General features: G+C 44.6%; 1 protein-coding gene across 1 annotated transcript in view; it reads right to left on the bottom strand.

Annotated features, from left to right (window-relative positions):
- LOC132978539 (receptor-type tyrosine-protein phosphatase F) overlaps positions 1-15,043 on the bottom strand; it is a 132,997-nt gene that overhangs the window by 23,361 nt on the left and 94,593 nt on the right. Inside the window, exons 19-22 of the mRNA XM_061043743.1 lie at positions 8,504-8,658; positions 4,809-4,921; positions 1,372-1,404; positions 636-724 (exon numbers count right to left, since the gene is read on the bottom strand). Of these exons, the coding sequence (XP_060899726.1) occupies positions 636-724; positions 1,372-1,404; positions 4,809-4,921; positions 8,504-8,658 (390 nt within the window). The remainder of the gene's footprint in view (positions 1-635; positions 725-1,371; positions 1,405-4,808; positions 4,922-8,503; positions 8,659-15,043) is intronic.

Genomic DNA, 15,043 nt, shown 5'->3' with positions numbered 1-15,043 from the left:
CATCATGAGACATGCACATGGACTTACACCAAACACTGGTTGGACCACAGGGTGAGTGAGGCTACCAGTGGGACCATGAGGTGGCTGTGCAACGGTGAAGAGAGTGCACTTTGTTCAACAATGCATGAAGAGAGGGAGAGAGGAGGGAGAGAGAGAGAGAGAGAGAGAGAGAGAGAGAGAGAGAGAGAGAGAGAGAGCTCACAGGTTGAAACAGGCTGGTGACATTTGGTGACATTTGGTGATGTCGTCATGCTAAGTGAGGAGGACAGAGGTGGGGCTGGCAGAGGCAATGCACATGAGTGACTGGGTGAGCATGCTCCTGGAAGGAAACGGGAGGAAAGACATCTCTCTGACTCCACAGCGCTCAATCGGTGGCAGAGGTGGGATCAGAGAAGGAACCCACAAGTCTCTACAGATCAGTCACACTGTCACTTCCCAGGGAGGGGGAAAAAAAAAGAAAAAACTGACTGGTCACCAGCCAAAACTCATTTCTTTGAAAATCTCTTTCTCAACAATGGTCTATCTCCTGGCCCAGCCTGGAGTGCTTGGGCTGGGATTAATTTCAAACAACCCCCCCCCTGCCTCTCTCTAGATTTCTCATCGCTGGGTTATTGGATGATTTATTGCTAATCTACCGACACAAATTCCCCCTGTGCCTCTGAACTTGGCAAGGCTCTGCGCTTAAACGGATTGTTGGGAACTTGCCTCATGTGTTCAAAGTTAACTGTATGCGACACATGAAGGGGCTCTGAAGTTATACGGGGAGCATCATTAAACTTACATGTCGCCTGAAGTCACACAGAGATCAGAGAGACCATAAAGGTATAAATATTAACATCCTTTGGCAGAGCACATCTGTAGGGTCAGGGGTCACGTTTTCAGCTCATAATTACTGTAATGTTAACGGCTAATGGCGGGTAACTATGGCCACTGCACGAGATGAGACCTGACCAATTACACTAATTTAATACTATCACACAGAGACACATTAGTGTATGTGTTTTTATGTGTTCAGCCAGGTCCTTTACGGCTATGTTGGTGGGTAAATGGAGAGTGAAGCCATAGATAACAAGGCTGATGTACAGCACGAGTAACTGTCCGCACTGCTCAACTGTCCTTGAAACCATCTAGTCCTCTGCTTCTGCACCAAAAAAAGGTGTTGTGGGAAGTTCACAGCTGGGAGAGGGACACCGCTGCATCCCATAGAGCGCCAGAGGCTACAAGCTTGTGAGGCTTGTGATGTCTGTCAGGATTGCATCGAGGGGAATGTGATCGGTGGTGGGGGGTGGTGGGAGGGGGGGGGGGGGGAGTGGGGGAGGACGAGTGACTGCATGTGTGGGAAATACACAGTAGGTGAGATAGCGGACTAACTTGGAGTGTTGGGGCAGCGATGAGAGCTGGGACCTGCAGAGAGAGGACAGTGAAGGAGGGAGGAAGAACAACACTCAATCAATGGAGGTGGCTCAGGATCAGACCAGGGCCAAACAGTATCTGCAGATAACCTTAACTGTTAGCAGGAGCACACGGCGGGCGGGGTGTACTCTCTCAGGACAATTCAAGTTGTGTAGTTTGGGTTGTTAAACAGAAGTGCATACAAAGCTTGACTTTAAAATGCTCCCCTGAGACTGCTCAGTGTAAAGAGCACTCCTGTAGAAAGGGCACTACTTGTGTTTCCTGAAGTGTTAAAGGAACATCTCCTCTTATTGCAACTTGGGAGTAATTGTCAAAGAGGTGGTCAACATACTGGTTTTTCACTTTTGAAAAAAAAACTTAAATCCCCCAAAGTAACTGCTAAGATCTGGCAACATCAAAAACACGTGATCTGGTGTTTTTTCTGAGACACTTTATTTCAGTCCCTCGAGGAAGCTGCAATGTCGGGATCGCAAATATTATCCATGGTGTTATGTATGTCTGTCAGTAAAAGGACCGGTAATTATTTTTGGATTGCAGATGTAGAAGTTCTGTGATTATTTTAATTAAGATTTTGACTCACACCTCATATGGTGAGGAGTGAGGGCGTTACATCAGAGAAGTTCAGTGGTACTTGGCTTATTCTGTGTAAGATGTGAAGTCCTATGAGCCTGATGGATATGCGTCTTTGGTTTTTCTTTGTTTAGGGTTGGAATCTTTCGATTGAAACATGTTATCATTTTATTCATTTTAAGATTAATAATTTTGTTTGTAATTGTGACTGACATTAATCAATGTACTGTGCATGTTGTGTTTGAATTCTTGTGATCTTGAGCCTTTATTGGCAAGGATACTTAAAAGACGAAAAAAACAGCTGCGACCATTTTGCAAATTAACTAGCTTCTGCAATGTCACTGAAAAAATACAGCCTCAAAACATCACACGTTTCATCACCATTTTTTTTTTTTGATTAGCTGCCCCAAAATCAAAGCATTTCAAGTCGCAACAATCACAAAAAGCCTGCGAAAAATCCTGGAGGGAGTGTTCATGTGGAGGTGAAATAAAAGTCTGCACACTTCAGATGTATGTAACACGGCCTATAAATTTATACAAATATAAAATCTGAACCAGTTACTTCTTGTTTTCTCTAATTTAAAGAATACTGATATTTAACCTTTCTTTTTGTCTATGGTGTTCTTGTTCTTTTACTTATTGATGTTTCCAGATCTCAGCAAACTAAATGCTTATTTTCATCTGCAGATGAATGATGATGATGCTAACCGCTACATCGCCTGTTATACAAACCATTATTTCCCTTGATACGCTCAAACTAGCTAACGTTTGCAAATACTATCTGAACCGGGTCTGCCAAGAATAAACCAGGCCATTTCCTTGTAGAACCACACGCCTGCTGCTGGAGTGCCATAAGGATGGTACAGCCGGGGTCTGTTTAACAAACCAATGTGCTGGAGACATGAGCTGCAATCGGCTGGACCACTTAACAACAATCAGAATCAGAGCAGGAATGTTCACCTGCTGTGGGCGAATCAAAGAGAGAAAGAGCGAGAGGACAGAGAAACAGACTGCTCAATATTCACTTAGCACCGCCTTGGAATCTCACATGTTTTCACAAGCTAGACCCAGCCATGGTGACTTTTTTTTTGATAATCACCACTCTTGAAGGAAAACAGTGAGGAGCAAAGGCGGAGGAGGGAAGGCGAAGAAGGAGATAAATGTTGACGTACAGAGGGAGAGAAAGGAGAAAAGAAAGAGAGAGATTACCCTACAGGGAGAAGTGAAAGACAAAAGAGGAAAGAGGAGGAGTGGGAGGATGGAAGAACAGGGCTCTTTTAGAGCGGCAGCGCTGCTTAATTCCTCTGCAGGGGTTCAAAGGGGCTGTGTGAGTGTGTGTGTGTGTAGGGGAACAGGATCTTTAATAACCCGTGAGAACACACACACATACACAGAAAACACACAGAGAGACGCACAACTGCGTGTGCACAGAGGGTTGACATTTTCTCTCAGCTCCATTGTTCCCTCAGCCTGGCTCACCTTGACATCAGAGGCAGCAGGACTCATTACCAGCTAGGGGGAATGAAAGGAGCTCATGGAGGGAGGAGGAGCGAGGGCCGAGAGAGGAGGGAGGAGATCAGGAGGAAAAAAGGAAGAAGGCTGATGCTGAGGCGGGCACCCTGACACAACCCCCCCCCCCCCCCCCCCCCCCAACCCCAACCCACTTCACTACTGTGCGTGGACTGAATCTGAATCCACTGTCCTCTCATACCTCCACAGATGCTCACATGATTTCTTTATATTCTCTCATTATTATAATTTTTTATAGGACTGATCTGAATTGAATTCATAATAAAGAAGCAGGAAACATAGATTTGATACAGAAACACCTGCTACAAAGAGCCAGCAAACAAGAGATCCATCAAAAGAATTGCAAGAGAGGAGGGCAGGTGTTCATTGCAGAAGTAAATTGCTTTAGGAAATTTGGCTCAGAGTTTAGTTGAAAAGAGAAATATCAAAATGTAATACCCATAATTTCAGGAAATAAAAGCTTAAAAAACACAGGACATTAAAAAACACTCTAAAAGCTATGAGTCACCTTAAGATCTTGTCTACAGGTTTCTCAATGGATCATTTGAGTAGTTACAGGCAGGATTTTCACATTGCAAAGAGGCCTGAATCAAAAATTCAGACTCAAAGTGCAGTAAACACTTAAAAATACTTTAAAGTAGAACAAAACCCCAAAACGTAAGTCTGTAAGAGCCAGCAGATGTGGATTCTACCTGCAGACACTAACACTAACAAAGAACTATTTTCCATTCTCTAAAATACAGTTTAAACAGCAACAAGTTAGACAAACAATCACGTTTTTATAATCAAGATCATTTGTTCATTTAAGCTTTGAAAGGGTGACAGAAACTGAGATTGTAGCTGCATCTGTTCAAAGTTATCTTGCAGCAGTGTGTGAAATCCCGTCTGGGCAAATTCTTAATTTCATCCCATTTAATTTTTCATACAATCATCATAAAGATGGCACTTTATGGGCTGTGTGATGTTAACAGTTCAGAGACATCATAAAGGGAGACGTTTTTTAACATTTTCCACAGAAGAAGGAAATTGCAGACTACGCATGTGCATGTACTTCAGCTCTGACTACCTAGAGGAAAAGAGCCCTGAATGCTGATGTATTCACACCACACCAGGCGTGAAGCGATACCTGGTGAACCCGGTCTCAACATGGACATTGTTTACCAAAGTCTTCAAATAGGAAGTGAAATCCTCACATGACCAGGTTTGTAATTATACAACCATCAACAGATCAAACTTCATCAGGTGTCGCTTAGTGTTTTTTTTAGTTTAAGTCCCTTTGTGTTTTTTTTTGTTACCTGTAGTCTGGTAGTTGAGTCTTCTCATCTCCACAGGGTCGGAGGAGTTGGCCAGCAGGGAGTCTTTCACCCCACCTGAGTGCTCATCTTTGGGTAGAGGTGATGCCCGCTTCCTGAGATGGCAGAGATGTAAATTAAGACATCGACCACATGTGAGAGCTGTGACCACATACATGCTTTTTAGAACTTCATATGACTCATCAATTTATCAAGCTAGTAAAAATGACCAGATGATTAAGAATGACATTCATTTCCTCCTATATGGTTAGAACAAAGAGCTGAGGAAAAATGCACACATTTTCCCCCGTGCTGAACACTCGATGAGGCTAATGGTTAATTGTTTCCAAAACTAGTTGTGAGGACTGGCAATTCAAGAGACAGTAGGTACCAGGAAATTAGCCCCATTAGTTTGCCAACTGGAGTTTAATGTGTTTGAAGGAACGGTGTCATTTTCCTGGAGTGGGCTGGGTTGGGTTTGTTTGCCGCTGGATAGGTGACAGCTGCTGTGTGTGGGAATGTGTACATGAGCGCGTGTTTGTGTGTAGCAAAGATTAAAATGCGTGATTTTTCGCTGCTGTGTGTGTGTGTGTGTGTGTGTGTGTGTGTGTGTGTGTGTGTGTGCGCTAACAACACATTGTGTTTACTGGCTTTCCAGATTGAGAGGAAAACAGGCGGCTGCTGTAATTAGCTCATCAGCTGGGCGGCACAACACTGGGTAATTAGACCAGTTCTGCAGCACCTGCACTGCCAGGCTGGGCCTAGCTGAGTCTAGAATAGCACAGGACTGGAGAGCGCGGCCCAGATTGGCTCGGCTCAGTCAAGCGAAAGGCGGACAGAGGGATGGAAAACGTAAACCGCCTGTATTCTAATGTTCAGAGAGCCAGCATCTGTTGACATACACACACACAGATGTACTCTTCCCCCACCTCTCTCCCTCTTATAGCTACATGCAGTCATACAGATACAGCTGCAGACTCACAAGCCTTCAGACTGCAAATGGAAATGGGCGGAATGAAGCATCAGGGCGCCCTGTGGAAATTTCACATCTCATTGCACTCCATTTGCAAGTGGTGAACGCGGGTTTTAGGCAGGAGCAGGGCCTTCTGTTGAAGCCCATCGTGGTGAGAATATCTAAAGCTGGTGGTGCACACACACAGCCTTAACCCCGTCCACCTCATGCTGCCGGGGCCCGGGCCTCACCGCCACCTGTTATCTTATGCTGCAGGGGCTTAAGCTAATGCTAGCAGCGTGACGGCTAATCTACGACAAGCATCTTTTCCTCTCCAGCCGAGAGCTGAGCCAGGCCGTATCCGGTTTTCCCAGAGACCACTGCTGGTGCGGGGGCTGGGCTGGGGGGAGGGGGTGTTGAAAGAGTCGGGCATCTGCGAGCTGTTCTCCACAGCCCCCCCATGTCCCCCCCCCCCCGACCCAATCAGATGCCAATCTACATGACACTTTAGTGCTGGGCTAAAGTAAACATGGCAGAAATCTCAATAGGGTTATTCATCTGAGGCCCAAAGTGAGGGGTTAAGACGTGTGAGAATGTAAGTACACACACACTTATACACACACACATATTGCATGTGCATGAGTGCGTTTAGTACAGGGTGCGTTTAATGAGGGTAGAACAGGGCCCTTTGTTGAGACTCCTGCCATGAGGAAGCGGAGAGGGGGGGGGAAACTGAAGGAATGGGTCTTGGTGGAAAATGTCAGCTTAAAAGATGGGAACATTTCTTTTTCAGCAGTTTCCCCGTCTGGCATTTACTTCACAATGGCCCATTCAGCAGCAGGTGATGCCTTGGCATATTCAGTTGGGGCCGATCCTGAAGGGGCGCGCTGACACTGGCTGGATAATGAAACAGCACGGAGACAAACCCTGGCAGACAGGAAGATCTGAGGGGGGAGCACTGGCACTAGATGTGGAACATGCACTGGTGCACCGAGGTGACCCGGGGGTCCCTCTGACCCCGGTTATCGGGGGCTGCAGAGTCTGCTGCCTCTCATGTCTTGTAAGTCATGTAAAACTGAACAAATTCGATTAGACACGCCAATTTAAAAAAGGATTCCCTTTATTTCTGTGTGAGCGGATTTTTTTTTTCTGAGCAGCGCCTGCTGGAGCTGAGAGGAAGCTGACCCTGTAGCCCAGAAGAGACCATGAATTCCAGCGATTTCACAACACGAATGGAAGGGACTTGGGAAGTGGCGGATGAAGTTGTGAACAATGTGACAGCGACAGTACCCACCTTTCCTGTTTGCTGCATTCAAAAAGGGGCAAAAAGAAGGGGAGGGGGGATTAAAGGTAATTATAACTCATATGACTATCACTTCTGTTCACCAAATGTTTCTATTCGGTTCTATTTTCAGAAAGCTAAATCCAGTTTATCCAAAAAACATAAACCACATCTTGAAAGCACAGCATAAAAAAAGCGATCTTAACACACAGTGGACAGTTTGGAGAATAACCTCATCACTGTTCACTGCTGCTGTTGGTCTTGGCAAATATGCAGGTAGCAATAACAACCTGTGGTAGGGTGTGATTATTCCTTTGCACATGTGCTGCCAGTCCACAGTGAAAAGGGCACACCAGCCACCTCCCCACAGTCCCTCCTGTCGATCTGTGTCCACATGGAGAAAAGGGCTTCCAGGCAGAGGAAGTGCTACTCCGCAGTGAGCTGTCTCAAGGCCTATCATTAACCGGTCGCTCTCTAAGTGTGCCGGTGACCACGGCCACACAGCAGTGTGCGGGGCTGTGGATGGCAGGTTGGAGAATAGGTATGATGTGAAAAGGAGAATTTGTAATAGAGTCAGGAGAAGCTAGGGGTCTGGGACTGAATCAGGGGGGGAAAAGTCAAGAAAGGTAAATAACTGCTGGGGTGTAATAGATATGATATTTACAAACCACATTTGTTATCTTGCAAATAAAAGTTGAATACTAACAAACCTAAAGGCGGGCAGCCTGATTCATTTCACAGGAAATTATTCATCACTCCTTTTTATAATGGACTATCAATAAGGATATTTTTAAAAGACGAGAATAAAAATATATCAAATTTTTGGGGTTTCTAACTTAGTATTTGATGAATTCAGCTTGGCTTGAAGTATATTCTGATGGGAATTTATATGGGATATAAAGCTTTTTATTTTTTTCAATTTATGGGATATAGAAACCAAAATAAATTCCTCAACAAGTTGTGTCAATGTCGCCTCTGCACTCACGTCAGCTGATCTGCTTCAAAGAGATTTGATTGAGATTTTGTTTAAGCCCTCTGTTTCTGATTTCAAATGACCAACGGTGTTTGCCAAAACACATTCTCCATCCAAACGAAGAGTTTTTGACAGCCAGGCTGTGCTTTTTTTTTTTTTATTAGGGGAGCAAAGTCAGCTGACGTTTTATCTGACACTTCACATGGAACTGTTAAAATTGTCCAGCTGGTCCAAAATCTTTCAGGAGAAATGAGAGTTTTCTGACGGACAAATCAGTCTGCTTTAAGTCCCTCTCCCCGCTACACTGTATATGTGGTGGGGAAATCGGATGTTACAGTTTGGTGGAGTGAGCAGTCTGGTGCAAGTGGCAGAGAGCAGCATGTCTCATTACCATTCCTGATGCAACCCAAAGAAACCCACAATCACGTCAGTGTCACTGCAGTTCAACCTCACACCGACTCAGACACAAACGACCGAGCACGGCCTCTTACTTCTTAAAGAGCAGGATGGCGATGACGATGATGATGATGAGGACCACAGCCAGCACCGGACCCATGACCCACAACATCTCGGGATGCTCCATCCCCTGGGCCATGCTCGTTGTGCCCTGGATCGGGTCGGAGTAAGGACTGGCTGAAAAAGTCAGCTGCAGGGGGGAGAAGAAGACACAGGAGAAACACAGGTGCATGAGAGCAGAGTCACTTCAAAGCTTTAAGATGTATGCAAGATTTTCCCTTCTTATCTAAATCACGCCTTCAGGGGGCTTTTTAGACTTCCTAAAAAGCAAGTTAAATATAGCCTTCACATCCCAGGGGAAAAGAAGTTCATGCAGGCACTCTTCCACATACTGTAGAGTTTTTAGTTATGGAGGAACCAGAGGATGTGTTTTGTGAATAAAGTTGATCTAAATCTATATGTGAACATCATTCTAGTACACTGGCAAGGTGAGGCAATGCAAATGCTGGATTCAAACTTTCCTATTTATTTGCTTTCGAGAGGATGGCAGCTTCATTCTCAAGCCCCCCCCCCCCCCCCCCGACGGTTTTGCAAAATGACTCCTCAATCTGTGTGTTTTTCAAAAAACCTGTTCATATTTTCATCAATAATGGAGAAAGGGGGGTATTCCTAGAAGTAGAACGACCACAAACTTGATGGAAAACGATGTTGAAACGAGGCAAAGTAGCCGAAGCAGCTCTCCATGCTCTTATCCACATGGAGACGACAGCTCAGAAGAAGCTAGTTTGAGTCCTGTGCGAACTTCGAGAGTTCAGAAATGACAATTAGGAACAACTCTCTGACATTAAAAAACTAACTTAAAAGAGCGAATGACAGACTCGATGAGAGAGAGAGGAGGGAATTGATGAAACAGAGACCGCGCTTCAGGCAACAACGATGCTAATTAAGAGAATGATGCAGTGCCAAGCTAATCTGGAAGCAGGGCTGATAGATCAGGAGGGTCCAGCGAGGAGATTTGGAAATGATCACTTTTTGTCTGCGTCTACAGAAGGAAGTTTTTTGTTAGACTCTGGTCCAAGTGGGTTGAATATGTGGAACCTTTACAGACAGATTTGGTGGCAGTGATCTTGTGATGTTGTCTTGTTTTAGCAAACCTCATTTAATTTTGCTTAATCTTTTATTTATTCACTGATTTGCCTATTTTTTTCCTCTCTCTCTCTCTCTCTCTCTCTCTCTAGTATTTTTCTGATATTTCTTTAGTTCATTTTGAACACACACTTTATCTCTCCCACACTGTATTTAGTTATTTATATTTATATTTAAAAAGCTGAAGACTGCAAAAGAGACCGAATTGTTTTTCTGAGAAAATGCTCTGAAATATTGTCGCTGTCCAATTTCTAAAATAAAAAAAAATAAAAATGATGTTACAAAAATGCTCATAAATGAATCTAACAATTGAAGAAAAGGAGAAAAGTAACAAGCAGTCCCATTTTTTTTTAAATTAAAAAATACAGGAGAAATCATAAAAAATAAAATGTAACAATGTGGGAAACTGTGAAACACTAAAAATATATAGAGCTTGCCAAGTCGACCTTGAAAAGAACTCAAAGTATCTGAATGCAAATTTCATGCTACTGGCATCCTGAGAAGTTATTTCATGATATTAATAAGCTCAGTTCAAGGATACGACAGAACCAGCCATAAAACTAGCTCAAAAGACTCTCTCCCAAAAAAACAATAACCATCCCTGTTAATGAAGTTATTATGCCTCTATTAAAGGATTGCATCACGTTAGAGATGATGACAGAGCTGGGGCGAGACAGGAGAGCAAGAGAGAGGCTGCAGACAGAGATGCAGGGATGAGTGTGCATGTCCCTTGGCCACAGAGATAAATGGGGGCACAGGAGAGGACTCATCTCTTCTTCATTAGTGCTCACACCGTGACGGAAGAGGAGGTGGAGGAGGTGACGGTGCGGGTGCGTTTCCACCTTGGTTTTAAATGAGACATCTCTCTGCGCCTTTCGTCTCCAATTGACGTATGGGAGAAGTAAAGGAGGGAGAGACAGAGGTGTGTGTGAGTGTGTGTGTGCGGGGCGACACAGTGTGGTGTTTAAAAAAAAAAAAGTATCTGGAAGTAAATGGAGCACAACTGCAGGAGAGCAAGGTGACAGATGAGGAAAAGAAAGAGGGAGGAGCGAGGCATCTGTCATTAGAGCTCAGCGTGGCTCCTTTTGAATGACGAGGGGAGATGCAGGTTTGGGAGGGGAAGCGGGTATGCGGAGGGGGCATGGGTGACAGATCGCAGCCCTTGAAGGGAATTGGGCTCCCAGCGTGCAGCGGGAGTTGCGGGGCGGCAGGCAGCAGTAATCTGGATCATTAGCCGCACAGCAGCCTGCTCTCCTGCACACAGGCAGATATTAATTGGAAAGATAAGCTGAGATGAGCTCAAAGAGTCCTGCGCTCTGTCATATAGTTCTGTTATCTCGCCTTCTCTTGGGCAACTGCCGGAAACATTTACTGTATGGGTGTGAGCGTTACAGCATGTCTCAGTCGTGTACGTGCAAACCTGAAACTCTGATATTAGACACAGACAAGAGATGACTCAAGTAGCAGGTAAAAAGACTCACATAGCCACATTATAGCGGTAGTTTAAAGCGGCAATATTTCACATTCTTCCACACAGAGATACACACAAAGGAGCTCATGAGACTGTTTGTCTCCCGTCCTGTGTGAACTCATTATCTAAGAACAAAGAGTACACAGTGGTGGGACACAACTGATGTGATGACACCACAAGGCTTCTTGTTCCTTCAGGAGGGCCCAAAAAAGGCTGTAGGATACGGCCCTGCAGGGAATCCTGGGATTTTTTTATTTTTTTTATTTTGGGGATGGTGTAACAAATGACTGCAGCTGTGCTTTCAGAGAGGGATAAGGGTAAGAAGAGTGAGAGGAGAGGGGACGGACGGACAAAAAGAGAGAGCTTTTTGTCTGTTGGTCACGGCACAGTACTGGGATCATCCATTTAAACGGCCCTAATATCTGATAAAAGCCCAGTCACGCAGATCCTAATGCCCTCGCAGAGTGATATCACAATGGAGCGATGGTGCAGCGAAGGAATGTGTGAGTCTGAGAGTGAGTCACACACAGGGAGAGATGTACGTGTGTGTGTGTGTGTGTGTGTGTCTCTTAGCCTTTTGAGTCAGTGTGTACATATGTGTACACAATGGACAGAAAGGGGTTTGTGTAGATTAGCTCCATGTTTATAGAATACCTGGATTCACTCGGCTAAATGACAAATGTACTTTATGAAACATTCAAACACTCAAGTACGTTTGCACGACGACACAATTTTGATTTACTGTGTTAGTCCGACTAAAACCGGACTTTTAAAATCAACGTAAACACTTAAATCCAACTAAGGCAAAAATATTTCAAACTTGGACTAACACACCCAGATAATTCGGTTGGGAATTGATTTTCTAACACCTCAAACTGCCAAACTGGCCCAGGCGTTCAGTGCACGTTCCACAGTACGCCGGGCTTCGACCTGGAACATGCACAGCGTACACGTGTGGAAAGAAAGCCGGGGGGAAGAAAACAAGACGACGGCATCAAATGGTGAGCGCGTGAGCGAGATTCACATATTTTTAGACACAAAGAGGGGACACAATTTAATGTTGTGTCAGCTGAAGGAGTTAATCATATTGAAGTAAAATCGATGAAAGGAAATAAAGTTTGCTGCTCATTTGTTGAATGTTTTGTATGTAACGTTGTAGGCCAATCTGAAGAAGGTCCAATAGTAACTAGCTGAAAGGGGACGTTTTGCCACAGTAGATTCAGACATGGTGATTTATCTGTGGTGAAGGTTTACTGGGACAAGGACAGTATAGTCCAATTCAATTAAAGTCCTACTCCAGCTATAACCGTAGCTCAACTTAACTGTACTGACTGACTGACTCTGTACTAGAATTATGTAACACATCTGTTACATAATTCCTTTGTTTAAGCTGGGCTCTTTGTACTGTATGTTTACAGTGTTCAGTCTTCTTCAGTAAATCATCTATGCATCACAATGCTTACTCTACAAATTCCATTGATCATGATTTCATTCAGACGTCATTATCTTTAGTTATTACTCCAGTATTAGGAACAAGACCCAGTACAAAGTAAGTATGTTACGATTGTAATTTCAAAGCGTAAAATATTTATTCAATCCAGACTGCATATTGTTGGTGCTCTGAATTCTGTTTCATGTTGTGCTGACAGTCTCAATTTCAATCCGTGGTTGGTATTTATTTATAACTGTAACGGGTTAAAAATGCTGAAAGCGAACCTGGAATACGGTAAATAAGATTAGATATACTGATTGTCCCTGAGGGGAAATTCACCTTGGGCAACAGTGCAAAAGAAACACATACATCTCAGTGCAACTTCATGCAACATAAATATAAACACGACCCACTGGCACAAACACACGACTGGAAACCATAGAAACAAATCAAGTGGAGCCTTTAAACACTAGATACAATTGAAAGAATCATTCTATTCAAATTCAATGAAATTCTACTGAGAAGAGACAAAGGAGAGTATGTAAAGGTGGGTGTTAACACTGCACATAAGTATGATAGCTTCACTGTATGTCCAACTGTAAGCCTGAAGACTGAATCGATGTGTGTGCATCTCTTAATGAGAGAAAGAGTGCGGTAGAGTGTGTAGAGACTAAATAAATGAGTGTAAGAGCCTGTGTGAGCATACATTTTTCTTTCTTTTTCTGAGCTCCTCTGAGTCTCCACGAGAGTGTGTGTTTGTCTAGGTTGCTGCTGCTGCTGCTGAGCGTGTACGTGTACGATTGTAAGTGTTTGTCTGAGACAGAGAAAGAGAAGGAGAGCGAAGAGAGAAAGAGAGTGGGTGATGAGAGATGGCACAGAGCGAGGAGACACACACACACACACACACACACACACACAGAGACTGAACTAGAGGTGTAATAGTGGTAGCAGTGTATCGAGTCAGCTATCTGGCCTGTGGGCTACACAACTTCCCGAGTCGGCCGCTGCTCTGCCGTCCCCTGAGCACAGCATCCGCTACGTGCAGCACAGGCAGCATTTGTTTCAACTCGCCGTTGACCCTGCAAGCTCCGCGACTCTCCAGAAGTGGCTAAATAAGCCGCGGGGGTGTGCGCCAGACAAACAAACAAACATGCAAAGACTACCCACTACGTATCTGCCGTTCTCTCTGCCTCCCCGGGGAGGCTGAGGAGCTCATTGCTGCATGACACGGTGGGAAAGACAACGAGAGGGAGAGGAGGAAAGAGAAAGAGACACTGTATAGAGACGCTAAATACAGAGGTAAGAGAAAACATGACGAGTATGTCAGATAATGTCTTTATCTTTGAGGAGCAGAAACATGGCTGCAGGCTGTAGCCTACCCTGTATGATGACCCTTCTCCCTCACACTGCAGTTCTCCCTTTACACTTTCTTTTCACCACTTGTTTTCCCCTCACATGCCCCTCTTTCCAATTCAGCACCAGAACTGCACTTTTCCCTCTCTGGCCGTCTGAATACCAAGCATCCAGATATCTGGAGGCATCACTAGAGGGGAGAAGAACTACGGGCGTAAATGGCAGAGAAAGGGGTTGAATTGAAAATCCCTTCGACCACCCTCGGTGAAAACTTGTATCTGGATTTGCTTTTTACTCTTTGCTGGGGAGTAAACAATCCTGTTTTTCATAAGTCTCCCTTGATATTGTTTGTTGAGGCCTTTTGAATATGGAAAGAAGCCGGTCTTCCATGTTAAGGGTGTTTTGAGCCCAGAGCACCGAAAGAATTAGTGCTGCAAAAGACAATTCTTTGTCGCGAGTGAGCGGAATATAAAATGTCTGAAAAGCTCTGCAAACAGAAAAACCGTTGTGAACACGTCTGCGTGCCACAGACTCACCTCGCCGCTATCAAAAAGAAAAACACACATTAGCACGTCCTCCGTCTCTCCCACCACTTCACTTTGTCTCATGCGAGCTTCACAGACTGGACGGGACACAATACAAAATATTTGCTTTCCTCTTTTCCTCTCTCCAACAGCTCCCTTCCTCTCTGTCTCACATCACACAATATTTCATGCTACCTCCCTCCCTCACTCTCTTCTCGCATTAAATGATACTGTTTATACACACCCAGCATCTATCATCCCATTTCACACTTCCTCCGGCTTGTTTATCTGCCTTGGGTGCTGGGGAGACATGAAGGCACACTCTCTTTTTCTCTTTCTCTCTCTCTCATCCCCCCCCTTTTGCCTTTTCCTTCCCTCTCTTTTTCTCCTCCAACCACTGCTGGCTGCTTGTGGCCACTGATATACGAGGGCTTATTAAACCCTGGCGGTCCTGTTTGATCTACGCTGAGGGAGTTTGGGCGGTGCTGGGGAAGTGTAGTAAAGACACAAGTCATTTACTCCAGTACTTGTTGTCTTATTCTCCTGGGTCTGGTGAAGATCCCGCTCGAGGCGGCTCCTGCCAACTGCTCCATCCCGCTGCCTGCTTTACCTTCTGTACCCGTTTTGTGTTTGGTAATAAATGTTTGCA

Source organism: Labrus mixtus, chromosome 8 (genome assembly GCF_963584025.1).
Source record: "Labrus mixtus chromosome 8, fLabMix1.1, whole genome shotgun sequence".
In the NCBI taxonomy this organism is placed as follows: Eukaryota; Metazoa; Chordata; class Actinopteri; order Labriformes; family Labridae; genus Labrus; species Labrus mixtus.
This window is presented reverse-complemented; position numbering and strand designations above follow the sequence as displayed.